The 19,044-nt window shown below is 44.5% G+C and overlaps 1 protein-coding gene across 7 annotated transcripts in view; it reads right to left on the reverse strand.

Moving 5' to 3' along the window:
* The window catches only part of LOC138300566 (uncharacterized), a 960,785-nt gene that overhangs the window by 168,579 nt on the left and 773,162 nt on the right, over positions 1-19,044 (reverse strand). For all 7 annotated transcript variants that reach the window (XM_069240117.1, XM_069240136.1, XM_069240146.1 and 4 more), the window contains one exon: positions 7,470-7,594. In XM_069240117.1, the coding sequence (XP_069096218.1) occupies positions 7,470-7,594 (125 nt within the window). The remainder of the gene's footprint in view (positions 1-7,469; positions 7,595-19,044) is intronic.

Here is a 19,044-nt window from a genome sequence, read left to right on the forward strand (position 1 = left end):
TCTAATATGGATGATCTGTAGACTCAACTGAAGCACTGGTAAAAAAAGAGCAAGCATGTTTTCACAGCAAAAAAATACAAAGTGACACAATAGAATCTATGCTATTGCTTCATTGTTCAGACAGAAAAAATACATTTGGGATAGCTCAGACCTTACCATTAAAAGTGCATTTTCTTGTGCATTGTGTTTGTGAATAAAATAAAATATGTCAACGTCTGTGTATTTGTTTTATGTGTACTTGTTACTGTACATGTATGTTTTGAGGTCTCCAGTTTCCTGTAGTGGTTCAGTACAGGAGCCACAGAAGTCAGATGGTTAAGAACTGCTTCTCTATGTATTTGATTTGAACTTGCAACCATATTTTTTCTTGTCACTAGGCAACAGTTCATTGTTCAGGCTTGCAGCTGTGACTGACAAAATGTAAGAGGCATATTTACTTACATTTCACTGGGAGTGGCTGGTGACATTTGAAAGTGGTGGGGCGTAAAAGTTGGGGATAAGTGTTACAACGTGAGGAAGCCCAACAAAGGAGGTTTAGGGGAGGTTCCCAGCCCTACCCCCCAGGAAAATCTTGAAAAGAAGTGGCAATGGTGCATTTTAAAGCAAATTTGGAAAAGCAAGGTGTATAAAGCAGTTGTGAACACCTAGGAGCTCATTCTGAGTTTGGCGAGCGGTGGAGGGCGCTCGCCAAACTCAACCCGCCACCTGACAGCTGGTGCCGTCAGGACACCGCCGGCCGTATTTCAACTTCACCGCAGGGATGGCGTGTTTCCGCCCGCCGGCCCTGTGGTGAAGAGGGCCTAACATTGACGCCGGCTCGAAATCGAGCCGGCGTGAATATGGATATGCAGCAGGTGCAGCAGCACCCGTTGCGCATTTCACTGCCCATAATTCGAGCAGTGAAATGAGCGACAGGGCTCTGCATGGGGGCCCCGGCACCCCCATTCTGCCAGCTTTTCCACTGCGGGTTGAACTGCCATGGAAAGGCTGGTGGAATGGAACTCATAATCTGGCTGGCAGCGCTGCTTGCAGTGCTGTCCTGGCAGATTACAACTGCTGGGAGGCTGTCTCCGGCATGGCGGTGTCGGTGGTATTATTGCGGCCGGAATGTGGCAGGTCGGACCACCACTACAGCGGTGGTCCGATGGCCAACCCGAGTCTGGCGGTCTCAAGACCGCCAGACTCGGAATGAGCACCTTAGTACTGAAATATTTAAGCACATTAAAAACGGCCCCATAAGGGCTGGTGGGACGATTTTTACTGTTGGTTCCTCTGATATTACCAATAAACATTGCTGTCAGCAAGCACAAATGCATGCGCTCTCTCCTACCTTGGAACACACTGCTTCTAGTGTCTTAAATGGAAATATGGAAGTGCAGATATCAGCTAATGAGAGTGCTCATACCCTCCTATCAAATAGATTGCAGCAGTGCTGAGAAGTGAGGGTAACCTCCCTTTCAAATTAATTAAGTTAAGGTACTCAGTACCGGATATTCCTGCCAATTACAAGCAATAACTGCCCTGATTTGCAAATGTTACCTCCCTCTTTTTTTAACTAATTGATTCAGTAATAGGGCCACCTTTATTTTGTTACCAAGCATCAGGCCTATTTTCTGTCCAGGTCCAACTCTGCATGCTGCAATTACCCTTGGGGAGCTAAAGAAGTGAGATGCACTCACGATGAACTTCCATCATGATTCCAAGCTCTAAACTGTGACTCCATCTATGTTAGAGGAGATGTGTTTCCTAAAGCTCCCATAAGTAGGAATATGATTTAATGGAAAGAGAACAGGGCTCCGTGTGTGCCCACAGCACTCCTGCAAGCAGAAATGCTACCTCCACAACTAGTGGAATAAACGTGGGGAGCTAGTGGGCCTAAAGGGGCAGAGGCTGAAGGGAGACAACACTTTTTTTATGGGCGGTCACTAGGCTAGGGTGACCAGGTGTCCTGGATTTGCCAGGACAGTCCTAGTTTGTCACCCACTGCTCCAGCAGATTTCAGCAAATTTGACTCATGTCCCAGTTTTTGGAGGGGATCAACTGAAAAGTTAAAGGTGTTCCAAAGCAGGGCTAGTTAGGAGCTATTATAATTAAGAAATGTAATTCACAGGTATGATGCTGGTTTAAAAAAATTACATTTTAGTTATTTTCTTAGTGCCTCTTCTGTGTTCCTATGCTGGTGACAGCTGTTGTTCTGTGACGCTCTATTGCTGTAAAATTGTAGCCTTTCTTCTATTTTTGCAAAATATCCTGTTTTTTGGTGCTCAATATCTGGTCACCCTACACCAGGAGAAATTAATTTGCCCTGGCACCTTCTTACCTGTCCTAACTGTATTTTATATTTGCATCAGGCAGCCTTGGATCATGCACAATTATTTCCTGAAACAAATCATGGCGGCTGCTCATCACAGGCAATAAAACACCATTAAGTAAACACTGCCAGCTTTAACAGCACTTCAGTGCCCAGGGGAGCAGCCTTCATGATTCATTTTGAAAAATGTGTACACTTAGTAGGCTAACATCTAAGTCTGTGATGCAATTATAAAATACTAGGGGAAGGTGGAAACCAACACTGTGAGCAACGAAAGTGTGCCGTTCCCCAGCCCAAAACTACAAAGATCAATGAGAGAAACAGAACTGGTGCCATCCAAAGAGAAAAAAATGAATTCATAATTTTTCTGTAAAATGACGACTTTCTTTGAAGGACATACGCCTCTCCCTATTACTTGATCAAAGCATACATTCGGTTGCATTTGTTAAATTTAAAATGTGAATTTAACTTTTAATGCCAAATCGGAGCAGGGCCCAAAAACTGCTGTTTAAACTGCTTTGCATCTTCCTAGTTACCACCCAACAGCATTGATAATATTTAAATACAATGAAAACATATTTGAACTCGTCTAATACGTACTCTGAGCATGAAGGCTGGTTTTATTGTTTAAATGCATTTCTTAGTGAGTGACATCCCTCAAGGATGGTACCATGGATATATGCTGACGGCCCATGGGGCCCGGATTCAAAGCAGTATTCTTGGAAAGGCGTAGGCCTCCCCACCCAATGCTTTTGCGCACCCCAAGGCAGACAACAGCAACAATTTTGGGGCAGATTTAAAGAAAAGTGGCACAGCGTGGTGCTGCGGCAAAATTGGCTGCGTCGCGCTGCGTCACTTTAGAAACGCAGGGATGCGCCATATTTAAGGGAATACTGTGCACCCATGCATTTCCCCCTGCACTGGTGCAAAATTTCGATGCCAGCGCCAATGCAGGCATCCTTGCACCATTGTGCAAGGATGTCTATGTTGAGGGGTATGATTGTTTAAGTGCGGGAAGGTGTCCCTTTTGGCACATAAACAATAATTAATGGCGCTTTGGCACTTCTGTGTGTGTGCACAATGCAGCACAAACAGAAGTGCCAAAGCGTCATTTTCAAATGATTGTTTATGTTCAGGAATGGAAACCTTCGCGCACATAAACAATCATTTCTGGCATTTAGCTTTTTATATGTGTGCGGCAGAATGCAGCATGCATTGAAAAAGCAAAAAAGGAGGAGGAATACAAATATTCCTCCTCATTGCGCCCTGCTAACGCCACCCCTGAGGGTGGCGTGCGATTTTGGCCCGGCCTCAGGTTTTCAAGATTTCATAAATCTGATGCAATATCAAAATGCAATGGGTGTTGCTGTGGCCCATTGCATGCCCCTTCCACGCACAATGCTGTGTGGGTAGGGGCCATATTTACAAGGTGGCGTTAAGCCACAAAATGTGGCTTAATGCCACCTTGTAAATATGGAGCTGTGCTTAGCGCCACAGGCGTTAGGGGCCTATAGATACAGCCCTTCCTCTCTTCTACTTTCTTGTGCGCAATTCTGTTACTGGTACTGGGCACGAAGGAAAAGAGAAAGGGACAGATGAAAAACGGCCAGTCTCTGCATGGCTTCAAAATAGAGCCATGCAGTGATTGGCTATGCTCTGTCAGCCTCCCACACCTGCGCTGCTTCTTGTGTGTGGGAACTAAAGGCCTACTCCTGTCACCTCATTCTGCTCCTGAGCCAGTCCTGACACTGCTTGCTTGCTGTTTATGTTAGTAAACAGCATTAGAGCAGCGTCTTGATTGGCTTGGGCAGGCAACCCTTCAGCTCGTTAGGAGACCGGGGCACTGTGGGTGTTGTTCCCCAGACTCAAATGTCACACAGGTAGGGAGAGGCCTCAAGTGTACATGTCAGGCTGGTCGAAAAAAGGCACTTTTCAAACCTAAGATGCACTCTTCAATTCAAGGGTTTGCTTCCCTGCTCAGCCTGAAGTCCATTAGGCTCCACTCACCCCATCACAGAAAGACACCAGTGGCTAGAAAAAGAGCACAACAACTGTGGCGCGGCCAGGCAAAAGCATTAATTTTACAGTTATTATGGGTGGGAAACGCTCCAACACCCTAATAGAAGGGCTGCCCCTGCATTTCACATAATGCAGGACAGCAAGCAAAGTTTATGTGCTGCATTGTGTGCACAGGAGACAGCAGAAATGTACCATATCTACTAAGATATTGTAATTATATTTATAGAGCGCATAATGCCCTTGATGAGGCGTCGAAGTGCTTTTCGTTGAGTAGCACGTATCCGCAACCCAAAAAGGATTAGTAATAGATTAGTAAAAGAAAATATGAGTTACTTTGAGCGGTGGACTTGCAAGTCTGTTAGTTGGATTGAAATAGGATAATGGAGAGATAGAAATGGGAAGAGCCTAGAAAATGTTATGTGGGAGATCATAGTAGTGAGATGAGGTATGGGAAAAGTAAAATGAGAGTTGGAGGAGGGAAGAGTCTCTAGAAATGGATTAGGGAGATCACAGTAGTAAAATGAGGTTTGGGATGAGTCAAAGGAGGGATACAGGAGAGACAAATTTAGAAAGTGTTGTTTGGGGGATCATACTAGTAAAATTAGGTTTGGAGTGATCCAAGGAGGGATAAAGGAGCAGAGTCTAGAAAGGGTTGTTTTGGAGATTGTAGTAGTAGAATGAGGTTTGGGATGAGTCAGACAGTGGAGGTAGAGGATATATTGAGAGAGCAGTCCCTTCTAAGAGTATTTGTATTAGAGTGTCTTGGTTAACAGTGTCAAAGGCAGCTGAGATGTCCAAGAAAAGTAGTGCATCGACCCCATTCCTGTCTACTGTGTTTTTAAGGTCACCCCAGATGGCAAGAAGGGCAGAGTTTGTGCCTCTTCCTGAGCAGAATCCTTGTTAATAGACTGAACGTGTGGTGTTATCTTCAATGAATTGTGACATCTGAGTGAATGCTGCTTTTTCTATCAGTTTGCCCAGGAACGGCCAATTTGTAACCGTCTGTAGTTGTTGGGGTCATGAGAGTCCAGGTTTGTTTCCTTTAATAATGGGCATATGTATGTCCTGAGGAAAGATTCCTGTAGGTCAGTGGTTCCCAACCTGTGCTCTGGGGACCCCTGGGGGTCCGCAAAGCCTCCTCAGGGGATCCGCGACCTGATAGAAAATGAAATAACATTAACAGATTAGGGCCCTCATTACAACTTTGGCGGGCGGCGGAGGCCGCCCGCCAAAGTTGCGCATCGTGAATACCGCACCGCGGTCGGAAGACCGCGGCGGGTATTCAGAGTTTTCCCCTGGGCTGGCGGGCGGCCGCCGAAAGGCCGCCCGCCAGCCCAGGGGAAAACGACCTTCCCACCATGAAGCCGGCTCGTAATCGAGCCGGCGGAGTGGGAAGGTGCGACGGGTGCTACTGCACCCGTCGCGTATTTCACTGTCTGCTATGCAGACAGTGAAATACATTTTGGGGCCCTCTTACGGGGGCCCCTGCAGTGCCCATGCCGTTGGCATGGGCACTGCAGGGGCCCCCAGGGGCCCCGCGACTCCCCCTCCCGCCATCCGGTTCCCGGCGGGAGAACCGCCAGGAACTGGATGGCGGGAGGGGGAGTCGGAATCCCCAAGCCGGCGCAGCAAGCTGCGCCGGCTTGGAGGATTCCTTGGGGGCAGCGGGAAACCGGCGGGAGACCGCCGGTTTCCCTTCTCTGACCGCGGCTAAGCCGCCGCGGTCAGAATGCCCCGCGGGGCACCGCCGGCCTGTCGGCGGTGCTCCCTCGTGCCGCGGCCCTGGCGGTTCTATACCGCCAGGGTCGTAATGAGGGCCTAGGTCCCCAGCTTTCAGTAATGACTCAGTGGAAAGGGTCCCCGGATACGAATAATAATTCAGTGGGGGTCCCCGGGTTTCAGTAATGATAAAGTGGGGGTCCACAGAAGTCAAAAGGTTGGGAACCAATGCTGCAGGCAATGAACTATTGATACTTCTTCTTACTGGTATGGCAGCCGAGGTAGTTAAAAGAATGTTTTTAAAGATTTGTGGTGAAGAGTTAAAAGGGCAGGTGGCTGGTCTGTTTGCTTAGACCAGAACTATAAATTCACTTTGTGATATTTGTTTGAAGGAATTGAGAGGCTGGGTTAGCCTACACTTGTGGGGAATTGTTGGAAATGGGTAGGTGCTGGTGGTTTTCTTTCGTTTTAAAAAATAGGAGTCCAACGTGTCTGCTTTGGTTGTGTAATGATTTGCCAGTTTGTCAGTGAATTTGTGAGTAATGGGATGAGTTCTTTCTGTGCATTTAAGATCATGAAATTCTGTGAGAATATAATAATAAATTCTTTATTTGCACATTTAGCATTTTGAATTCTGCCTGATTAGTACCTTTTGGCACATTTCTGCTTTCTGATAATGCTGGGGCACTGTGCTGACTAGCGCCAATGCAGGCACTGTTGCACCATGGTGTAAGGGTGTCTGTGTTACAGACAGTATTGTTTTTTTGCAGGAAGGTATACCTTCCTGCACAAAAACTCTGTTGAGACATATTCCTCTTTTTATGGCTGCTGTAAAATGCAGCACACATAGAAAGATTAAATAACAAAGAGGAATACAAATATTTCTCTCCGTTATGCCTGCTTCAGGGAGGCATAGCTTTTTGACGCATTGCCAGATTTACTATTTTTACTAAATCTAGGAATGCTCAAATATTTAAGGGTGGATGCATGGGAACACCCATGTTCCACTCATAGAATGCCTTACCTTCTCAAATTAATAGAAGGCTGCGTCACAGGCTGCATTATGATACTTTATATTTCATAAACCACAAAAAGTTGCTTTGCATGGCTTAGTAAATGACAAAAATGAATTTGCATCAAGGCTGAACCACAGAAGTGACACAACCCTGACACAAATTTCATTGTATATCTGTCCTTAAGTGTTGTTCCAGAAGCTGGATTTAACTTTGTGTTGACCTTATTTGCTAGACTTTAGAGTATCTTTCTGATGATGTCACTGGTGCGACTATCACAGTGTCAAATACATTAAGTGTAACATGTCCTGCTGATGACATAATCATGTGTAAAATAATGTCTTCCCAGGAGATAAATATTTGAAAAGACCACCCAGCCAATACAAAATGTATTTTTTTAACCTTACCTCTATTAGTAGTTTATTTTGTTTGTAACACAGTTGTACCCATTCATTTCCGCTCCGAAAAAGTAAAGCAACTGCAGTTTTGTTGTCTTCGAACATTTCAAAGGCTGCTGCTGCTACAGCATCAACTGAAATAAAATAAATAGTATTTCACAAACTTTGCATAATGATAAATACATGTGGTTTTACCTATCGAAATTATAAGCATCAAAAATGCAAGTGGTACTGCCATATCCTATTCATTTTCAAACCCTAATTTAATTATGCTGTATTACTAAGGTAGCTGGTAATTTTTAAATATTTCTAGCCATAAGAAGCAGAGAGCGCCCTAACACTGATGTCAATACGTTTCTCATACCAGTGCAGGGATGTAAGAGAAAGCATATTAATACATATATATTTTTTTCTGAGATTACAATGCCAATCACTTTGTTGTATTTCACAACCACGCTCGCTCCTCTCAGAGGCCCCTCATCGTGTTGTATGTGTTCTGGTATTAGTAATTGCACAATTATTAATATTAGGGGGATCTCTATTTTGGGCAGTGGATTGGCCATACATTCCAGGTTTGCCCCTACTAAGTGGAATTTAACACAGACATTGGTGTTTCTGTTCTACCCATTGTTTCTAACAGGAGGTATATATTTGGTTTATACTGTTGTCTTTCCAATGTGATCCTCCAAAGGTGTGAAAAACATTATTCTTAGGAGCAACATTTAAACTATGTGTTATGTGTATATTTCTTTAAGCCAGGCTAATATGCCTTGAGGTGAGGGATCTGCGGTTGGATAGTCTCTACGAGAAATAGCGTTACCACAAATGAGCACCTTATTCAACAAGCCATCATGTCTATAGGTGTCTAGGTAGTAATAGTTAGGGCCTAGATTCTAGTGAAAAAACAAGGAAGTGTTGTCAGCCATGTTGGGACTCGGCTTGAGCCGAGTAGCAGACAAAAATGTAAAAAAAAAAAAGGAAAAGTGGCCAGGGAACAGACACCGTGACCCCTTAGCTCTGGATGTGGGGTCCCAAAGAGACTACAACCGGCTAAAAAGCATTTTTTTTTTTAAATGTCTTTGCAGTTCCCAGCGTAACCTTGGATCTGATTAAAAAAGTTTTTGTAAATGAAGCACAGGCTCATTTTCCTCAAGCAGGAGTGCCAAGTCCCAGGGACAACACTGATTTGAACCGGGGGGGGGGAGTGGGTGCCACCGCCACCTCCCCTGGGCAATGATCTACATTAAAGGGCGGGGTGTCCCCCCACAGCTCCGAAGACCACCACCTGCTACTTAAAGCAGCCAGTAAAGGGCATAGTATAAAATACAATTTAAAAAATAGTCAGGGAATACAGGAGAGGCCTTGAGGCTCCCCTGGTGGGCCCAGATAGCCCATAAAGGGCTAACAAAATATGAAAAAAAGCTCAAGTGTGAAGTTTGTAGGCCTTGCCGCGTTGAGGGTTTAAATCCAGGTGTGTCCCTGGTAATTTCCCTCCTTTATTTATTTATTGTTTTATTCCAGTGTTTAAGGCTTATACTGAAAGGTGATCTTACTGTTTTTAAATGACAGAAACATTTTACTTTTCAAATTGTGCAGTAATGTTTCATTCTAAGTAATATCATAAATCAAAGCCTAAAAAAAAAAACTCTCCATCTTGCTTCCTCTCACTCTCTCTCTTTCTCTCATTCAATCTCTTTCTCCCACTCACACACCAACTCACACACTTACGCACCCACTAAGACATTCACGCACCCACTCAGACCCTCATGTACCCACTCACAGCCCCACTCAGACCCTCCCGCACCCACTCACTGACCAACTATTACAGTTACGCACCCACTCACAGACCCACTCAAACTCCCACACACCCATTCACAGACCCACTGACACCCTCATGCACCCACCTACTGATGCACCCACTAAAACACTGATGTACGCACTCTCACACACAGACAGACACTCTCACAGTCACTCTCACCCCCAGATATAACCTCTCACACCTATTCTCACACCCAGAGAGGCTGCGCCCTACTCCTGCTGTGCACAGCCTAAGGGCAGTGTGCAGCATGGGGTTGGGTGCTTAGGGGAGCTGGCCTCAGAGTCTGACTGCAGGCCATGTCTTTGGGGCAACCTCCGATGCGCATTGTACAAGGTCAGGTGATTTTAGGGGTTGGCCTCAGGGTCTGGCCACAGGTCAGGTCCTGAGGCTAACGCGGCGGTGGTGGTAGGATCAACATATAGTGATGAAAATTACAATACGTTAAAAAACCATAGAAATTCACTGAAAAAAAACAAAGGTTACAGAGCATTATAGTTAGGAAATAGAATTATAAAAAAAACTGAGAAATTCACTTAAAAAAACAAAGGTTACAGGGACGTTATAGTTAGGCTCACATTTTAAACGTACGAAACCATGGAAATTCACCACTTATAGTTAGAGTCAGTGGGGCAATTAGGCCTTAACTGTCAGTGGGCCAACATGTGAAACAAAGGAGCATGGCTAACACGTCAGTCAATAGGGGCGGGTCTTACATGGCAGACAATGGGGAAGGGGTAATGCTCAAGACAGGCTGAGAAAAAGAAGTGACACATTCTGCATTTGAAAGTGGACAACACTCAGAGCCCACATTTTTGTTAATTTGGTGCATTTACATGCTCTTTGTCTAAGACAAAGGGACTGAGTGTACTGGAAAATTGAATTAAAAGGCCACTTCTATATATTTTCCTACAAAGCACTTTAGTAACACAATGGAACCAAGTTTTATAATGCTATTTCAAGGCGGCGACCCTTTTTTGCCAGTTCATCAACAATTGCTTCTGCACGAGGACAATGTGCTGGTGAAAGGTTTATCATTGTCAGTCCAGAGATTCGTTCTTTCCCCGTGTTGGCCGAATATATTGTTTCAGTCTGTGAAGACAACTGAAGCACCGTTCTAGGGATGCGGTTGTCACTGGCAAAGTGGCAAATGTTTTAAGCATGCAGTATATGTTGGGATAGAAGTCAATGTGAGCATGACTTAAGGTATCCGTTATGTCCCTAGGCCTTTCTTCAATAGGCACCTTCAGCCATGTTATTACCCATGTATCATACACATTTTTTGAGATCCTCACGTGTACCAGGGAAATCATCCTCATATAAATCAAGAGCATCCTTCAAGTTTTTAAAAGACTCCTGGTTGACAAACCTTGGTACCAGATACTGCATTGTGCGTGCCTTTTTCACATGTTAGCTGAATCTCTCTGACAATTTATTCAATAAATTGTCTATAAATGGTAAAATTAGTGAAATCCTATATTAGGCCTCATGATTGCTAGTCTTGTAACTGGCCCAATGTGTCTGGCTGCCAGTAAGGCACGGCATGGTCAGAGGTTCCCCAGGAGTGGTTTGGGCTTTCACCAAAATTTCAGGAAACGCTTCTTCAGCTTTGACTCTGCTTTCTTGAATCAGCTGTTTGACTTGTTCAGGCTGTCTTATGCACTCCAACATATCTGTATTAGGATCTTGGTGTGTAGCGGAAGCAGTAGCACAGAAAATTATGCCAGGATATGTAAAGCAACAATGAAGTTATGGGACTGAACAGCTACGAGAAACTGCTCAGCCTTGGAAGAGGTGTTCTGATCTTGCCAGTCTGACATCTCAAGCAAAGAGTCAACAACAGCTGGGTACATATCAACAAAACGAACAACTGATGCATTCTAATCATTTGGGTAAAATTACCACAAATCTTTAATTGTTAAATAATAAAATAATACATTAAAATATTTGTTGTTATTATCCGACATTGAGCAGTTCCTGTAAAAATGGCAGTTGAAACAGATTCTGCTGTTGACCCAGGAATATGGAAGGAACATCTTAGATACAACACATTTAACAAAGTATTTGGCATTGGCATTTTAGAGACAATGCTTGACACTATCATTCTAGAGGTAATGCTTGGAACTGGATTACTAGAGGTGTAGATACCTGAAGTATGGGACACTAGGGGTGTCGTGAACCCCCTTGCTTTTGAAACTACAGCGAGGGTTGAGGCTGTTTATTGGCAGATTGCCAGATAAAAGTTAATGAATGCATGAGTACGTGCAAGTATGGACAGATGAGTGGATAGATGGATGAATAGCTAAATGTGGCGAAAGGATGGATGAGTGGGTGAAAGAATGGGTGGATGAAAGCATGGATGATGGATGGACAGGTAAAAGGGTCAGTGGGTGATAAGGATGGATGAGTGAGTGAAGGGATGGGTGTGCGAAAGAATGGGTGAGTGGGTAAAGGAATGGGTGTGTGAAAGGATGGATGGGCAGGTGAAAGAATGGATGAATAGGTTGGTGAAAAGATGAGTGGGTGGAAGAAAAGGCAGAATAGTGGATAAAAGGATTTGTGGATGAGACGAGTAGATGGGTGGATGACAGAATTGCATAGTAAATGGAAATCTGAGAGAATGAATGAATAGATAGACAAAATGATCAATTGATGGATGAAAGAATTTATTCATGCATTGGTAAGTAAAATAATGGATGTATGGGATAATGGATGGATGGCTGGATGCATGTATAGATGATGGATGTGTGAATGGATGGATTAATAAAATGGCCAATGGATGGATGGAATGGTGAAAGATTGAATGATGGATGAAAGAATGAATGGATGACAGAATGTAAAGGTGAAATAGTTGATATCAACCGGTAGGTGGAAGACTGAAAGGATGAATGGATAGAAGTTTGCATGTAAGAGTAAAGGAGGCTGTTCTAGGAGCTTTAAGCTGAGTGCTTCGCTTGCTTGGTGCTTTCAGAGCTTTGATTCCAAGTGGGGGTATTTTAATTTTCCAGCTACTCCCTTGTTGAACACCCCGGGCAAAATACTAACACAGGCGTAGTAGATATAATTTGTGTTTTAGCTTGGCATAACTGGCACAATACTGAAACCAATGGCAAATGTTGACACTGGCAAACCTGAGGTATTTCTTGGTATGTACTTCACCTGTGGAAAAATGATGTTGCTGACCTACTTGAGGCAATTCTTGATATAAATGGGACTTGTGGGAAAATCCTTCTGATAGCACATTGAAGGTAGTTCTTGGCTTATGGGAGGGTGAGCTATGCAAATCGGACTGAGTCAAACATGGCAAACTGCTGTCCCAGATATACTAGAGGTTTGCTTTTATCCCGTTTTATGCGCCAACGGTTCTGTGGCTTGCTGTATGTTAATATAGCATCTGTAAAATCCACTGAAATCAAGCTACTAGTTGGCAGAAAAGTGGTGCTAGGCGTGTATCCAGGCTAAATTAGTTCTGCTTTTATCTACCTCAGGCTAATTATTCATTTTGCCCACTGTTAAACAACCACTGACGAGATACTGGTTCAACTTGAGAGCTTCCTCTTGGGCCCTCTAACCCAAGTGTTCATATGAGGAGATGTGACCTAGTTGCCAAAATATGGGAACCAGGTTCAAAACCCAGCCTTGGCTCCACATCCTTTGAGTCCAGGGCAAAACAGTCCACGTCCTTCAAAAAAGAAAAGAAATGTACAATTGTCTTACGACCTTGGACCAAGTTTGTGCTATCAAAACTGCAAAAAAAACTGTACTCTCTAACATCATATGGCAAGATTTTTTAAAAAAGCATTAATGTTTGATATGAGAAAGAGATACCCATCTAGTTGCTGAATAGCACAGGATGAAACTAGAAAACTTTAGATGAATCACAGCTTCCCCACTTCTGCTTCACCAAACTCTGTGATCCTAGGCAAATAATTCATTTCACAGTTTTTCTACTTTAGTATATATATGAGAGTGCTTGAACTAGTCCACGTCAGTAATTAAACACCCCAGTGAATTATGGAAATGCTTGGGTTCATTACCTTCATTGCACTAAAGCAATGGTGGCGGAACAATTTTCAGAGTTGGGGCTGACATCAGTGTTGCTCACTGAAGTCATAGCAACAGTGAAAAATGTAAGCTTCATGTTAATGGAACAATTGCAGCAATTGAGCTGCACTCATTCCGCAGAACAGTAGTAAGGATGTGTTATGCTGCCAGTGGTGCTTTTTGTAGCATACTATTGCAAATATATTAATAAATTGTGATGTAGCAGTGCACTGCCATTTGCAGACACCAGGGCCTAGATTTACAATCTTGTCGCACAGCACACTGCAGCAGCCACAAATGCTGCAAGGTGCTGCATGAGAAGGAGAGAGCAGGAAAGAGCCATATTTTCAGAACTATGCCTCTCTCCTCCCCACTAACTAGTGCAGGTGCTGATTTTAGCTGCCTTGCTCCACACACACACCTTTGCGCCGTAGTGCAAGGGTATGTGTCGTTTTTGGCATAGGTTTTGTACTGGAAGGGTACCCTTCCAGTACAAAATACTATGCTTAGACACACTTTAAAACTTTTTCTACTCTGTATGTGTGCTGCACAGTGCATCACACATGCAAGTCCGAAAAGAAAGGAGAAATGAAACCATTTCTCCTTTTAACACCTCCTTTCAAATGGCGTTAAATTTTGGAACAAAATCCTGTCTACTATTGTTTGTAGATAGGGTTTTGGATCAAAAGGCATGGGTGGTTACATGGGAACGCCCATGTACCACCCTTGTAACGCCTCCTTGGCGCTAAGTAACACAAAGCAGAGCTTCGTGCTGCACTGCATTACCTTTAGGGTACTTTCCAACACAAAACGAGTTTTGCACTGGAAAGTAAATTAATAAAAAAACTGCTTGTGCTGGTTAGCGTCACTTTTGTGATGCTAACCCAGTGCAAAATGTTTCCAAATCTCTCCCTACATTTTCAATTGAAATAGCCAATTAATTTGAAGAGGCATGGAGTTTTACTGATTGAGCTATATAGCACTTAAACAATAATGTGTGGAAATCGGATTTCACAATATTTATCATTTGTGCATCATCAAGTGAAGTATCTTGATTGGTTTTGAGCGAATGAAAATATTTATCATAATACTTCCCTATTACAAAATAATGCACTTTGTATGTGCTTTCCTGAAGGCTGCTATATACTGAATATTTCGTACAGTAAATGCATCTTTATTTACGCTTTGCTGTGTGTTAAAAACAAAAATCACATTCTACACACTTAACATTTACATTTTTGAGTACCCCTGCAAGATTGTGACATAGTTCACTTTGCAAATTCAGCCCACTTGGTTCACAGTCAGAGAAAGAAAAGCAAATGCCAGTCTCTATGTTAGCAGACTAAGCACCAATTTGACAGAAGACATAGCCTGACTTTTGGCCTCTAACTTTTAACACACAACAAATGCAACCTGATACAATAATAATATAAAGCATCTTTATTTATCTTTAACTTTTTGAATTACAACATGGTTATTTTGGGGTTGCAGCAGCAACACAGACACCTCTACTTCCGGCGACTATACACAAAAGGGATGGATGTAGGGGTGGGTGGGATGCTGCACCCCAAAAAAACATGTTGGAATTCTGAGGATACATGAGAAATAATAATGCATTTACATTTTGACTAGGCGATTGCCTGAAAGTTCCAACTCTTATCTTTTCAGCTTGAACCGCTCCTATGCAACAACGCCCCAGAGAAAGGGGCCCCTGGTCCTTGCAGAGCAGGAAAATAGGCTCTTGGAAGCATGCTGTCTGCCCTTTTGATTGTCTTGTCTGGAGTCGAGTTGATCAGCAGCATTTATTTCCTGGCATCCAGCCACTCCCAAAGGTCTTGTTTTCCAGCTGCAGGCCAAGTGTTTCCTGGGTTCATCTTGCCCTGCTTCTTCACCATTTCCCTTGGATGCAAAAAGAGACAGATCCATCGCACGGTTCACCATTTATCTAGTGAGCAGCGCTGTGGATGTGTATTTGCAACAAGTGCACAGACAGCAAACCCTGGGATATGATGTCAGAAGGATTCCTTCACAAAGGAAAAGCTTCCCCTGCACTGGCCTTCCCTTTCCCCCTGCTGGGCACGTCTTCCCACTCCCACCCCATGCTGCACAGTACATCAGTAGTGCTCAGGTGAAATCCCTGCCTTTAGGCATGGCCATCAATTTGCTGCAGTCCCTCCTCAAAGAAAACAAAACGTGGGGGGCGGGGAGGGTTGCTGAAGCCTTTTAGAGGCTGACTGGCACATGGGCACTAAAAGAAAATTCTCTAGCAGTGAAAACATCAAGCTAACTGAAGTGCAGCTTCAGTAAGGAAGAATAAATTAATTCTTTCACGTTTATTAAGAAAATAAACATGAAATAATTCCTTTCTTCTTCGTTCTGCATGCTCATTCATTAAGAACCGGCCGTGCAATCAGCTGAACCTTGGCAGCCCGGGCTGAAGAAGATGACGGGGGTGCTGAAGACATTTTAGCCCAATGGCAGTTGCATGCCTGGTTAGAGTTACCTCAAGTAACTATAACTCGTACCCTAAGGTAACTATAACTCGTACTCTCGCCATGCACTGCTAATTACCCCACAAATTGTGTCTCTCATGACATCTTTGATAACATCATTGATTTGCAGTAAAACATTTGACGAAAAAACTGTGCATGGTGAGCCAGTGAGTTATAGTTACCTAAGGGCACGAGTTATAGTTATTTGAGGTAACTCTAACCATAACTGGTGAATTTCTAAGGTTTCTTATTTTTACAATGTGAGCCTAACCATAACGTCCCTGTATCCTTTGGTTTTTTAAGTGAATTTCTATGTTTTTTTATCATTCTATTTCCTAATTATAACTCCCTGTAACCTTTGGCTTTTTTCAGTGAAATATATACATATCAGTGATGTCATTTCAAATGTTACACTGATGTTATCAGTTATGCCATGGAACATGTCATGAGTGATATAATATGGGGTAGAATTAGCAGTGCATAGGGACAGTGCAAGTTATACTCACTTTAGAGCACAAGCTCTAGTTGCTTGAGATTACTATAACTGGTGAATTTACATTTTGTTGCAGAAAAAGTAAATACCTCTAATTGAACTGTACACATTCAGTTAATTAGGAAAGCAAAAATCTAAAAAAATATTGTATTTCTGAAGTGTGATGGAAGCAAACAATTTAATAGGATCAAAATGCTTTACTTGGTGATGAACAAATGATAAATATTCACTGCAACCCGATTTCCACACATTACCATTTACAGGGAGTGCAGAATTATTAGGCAAATGAGTATTTTGACCACATCATCCTCTTTATGCATGTTGTCTTACTCCAAGCTGTATAGGCTCGAAAGCTGTGAGAAAGTAGCCTCTTTCTAGCCTTGTTACCCCCACTTTTGGCCTGTTTGTGAGTGTATGTCAGGATGTTTGTCACTGTTTTCACTGTCTCACTGGGATCCTGATGGCTAGGCCCCAGTGCTCATAGTGAAAACACTATGTTTTCAGTATGGTTGTTATGTGTCACTGGGATCCTGCTGGCCAGGACCCCAGTGCTCATAGGTTTGTGACCTATATGTATGTGTCACTGGGACCCTGTCACACAGGGCCCCAGTGCTCATAGGTGTGCATGTATATGTTCCCTGTGTGGTGCCTAACTGTCTCACTGAGGCTCTGCTAACCAGAACCTCAGTGGTTATGCTCTCTCATTACTTTCAAATTGTCACTAACAGGCTAGTGACCAATTTTACCAATTTACATTGGCATACTGGAACACCCTTATAATTCCCTAGTATATGGTACTGAGGTACCCAGGGTATTGGGGTTCCAGGAGATCCCTATGGGCTGCAGCATTTCTTTTGCCACCCATAGGGAGCTCTGACAATTCTTACACAGGCCTGCCACTGCAGCCTGAGTGAAATAACATCCACGTTATTTCACAGCCATTTTTACACTGCACTTAAGTAACTTATAAGTCACCTATATGTCTAACCTTTACCTGGTAAAGGTTAGGTGCAAAGTTACTTAGTGTGAGGGCACCCTGGCACTAGCCAAGGTGCCCCCACATTGTTCAGAGCCAATTCCCTGAACTTTGTGAGTGCGGGGACACCATTACACGCGTGCACTACATATAGGTCACTACCTATATGTAGCTTCACAATGGTAACTCCGAATATGGCCATGTAACATGTCTATGATCCTGGCATAGTTGGCACAATCCCATGATCCCAGTGGTCTGTAGCACAGACCCTGGTACTGCCAAACTGCCCTTCCTGGGGTTTCACTGCAGCTGCTGCTGCTGCCAACCCCTCAGACAGGCATCTGCCCTCCTGGGGTCCAGCCAGGCCTGGCCCAGGATGGCAGAACAAAGAACTTCCTCTGAGAGAGGGTGTGACACCCTCTCCCTTTGGAAAATGGTGTGAAGGCAGGGGAGGAGTAGCCTCCCCCAGCCTCTGGAAATGCTTTCTTGGGCACAGATGTGCCCAATTCTGAATAAGCCAGTCTACACCGGTTCAGGGACCCCTTAGCCCCTGCTCTGGCGCGAAACTGGACAAAGGAAAGGGGAGTGACCACTCCCCTGACCTGCACCTCCCCTGGGAGGTGTCCAGAGCTCCTCCAGTGTGCTCCAGACCTCTGCCATCTTGGAAACAGAGGTGCTGCTGGCACACTGGACTGCTCTGAGTGGCCAGTGCCACCAGGTGCCGTCAGAGACTCCTGCTGATAGGCTCCTTCAGGTGATAGTAGCCTATCCTCTCTCCTAGGTAGCCAAACCCTCTTTTCTGGCTATTTAGGGTCTCTGTCTCTGGGGAAACTTTAGATAACGAATGCATGAGCTCAGCCGAGTTCCTCTGCATCTCTCTCTTCACCTTCTGATAAGGAACCGACTGCTGACCGCGCTGGAAGCTTGCAAACCTGCAACATAGTAGCAAAGACGACTACTGCAACTCTGTAACGCTGATCCTGCCGCCTTCTCGACTGTTTTCCTGCTTGTGCATGCTGTGGGGGTAGCCTGCCTCCTCTCTGCACCAGAAGCACCGAGGAAATCTCCCGTGGGTCGACGGAATCTTCCCCCTGCAACCGCAGGCACCAAAAAGCTGCATTACCGGTCCCTTGGGTCTCCTCTCAGCACGACGAGCGAGGTCCCTCGAATCCAGCAACTCTGTCCAAGTGACCCCCACAGTCCGGTGACTCTTCAGTCCAAGTTTGGTGGAGGTAAGTCCTTGCCTCACCTCGCTGGGCTGCAGTGCTGGGAACCGCGACTTTGCAGCTACTCCGGCCCCTGCGCACTTCCGGCGGAAATCCTTTGTGCACAGCCAAGCCTGGGTCCACGGCACTCTAACCTGCATTGCACGACTTTCTAAGTTGGTCTCCGGCGACGTGGGACTCCTTTGTGCAACTTCGGCGAGCACCGTTTCACGCATCCTCGTAGTGCCTGTTTCTGGCACTTCTCCGGGTGCTACCTGCTTCAGTGAGGGCTCTTTGTCTTGCTCGACGTCCCCTCTCTCTTCAGGTCCAATTTGTGACCTCCTGGTCCCTCCTGGGGCTCAGCAGCGTCCAAAAACGCTAACCGCACGATTTGCAGCTAGCAAGGCTTGTTAGCGTTCTTACGGCGGGAAAACACTTCTGCACGACTCTCCAAGGCGAGAGGGATCCGTCCACCAAAGGGGAAGTCTCTAGCCCTTTTCGTTCCTGCAGAAACCTCAGCTTCTTCTGTCCAGTAGAAGCTTCTTTGCACCCGCAGCT

Source organism: Pleurodeles waltl, chromosome 1_2, assembly GCF_031143425.1.
Source record: "Pleurodeles waltl isolate 20211129_DDA chromosome 1_2, aPleWal1.hap1.20221129, whole genome shotgun sequence".
In the NCBI taxonomy this organism is placed as follows: Eukaryota; Metazoa; Chordata; class Amphibia; order Caudata; family Salamandridae; genus Pleurodeles; species Pleurodeles waltl.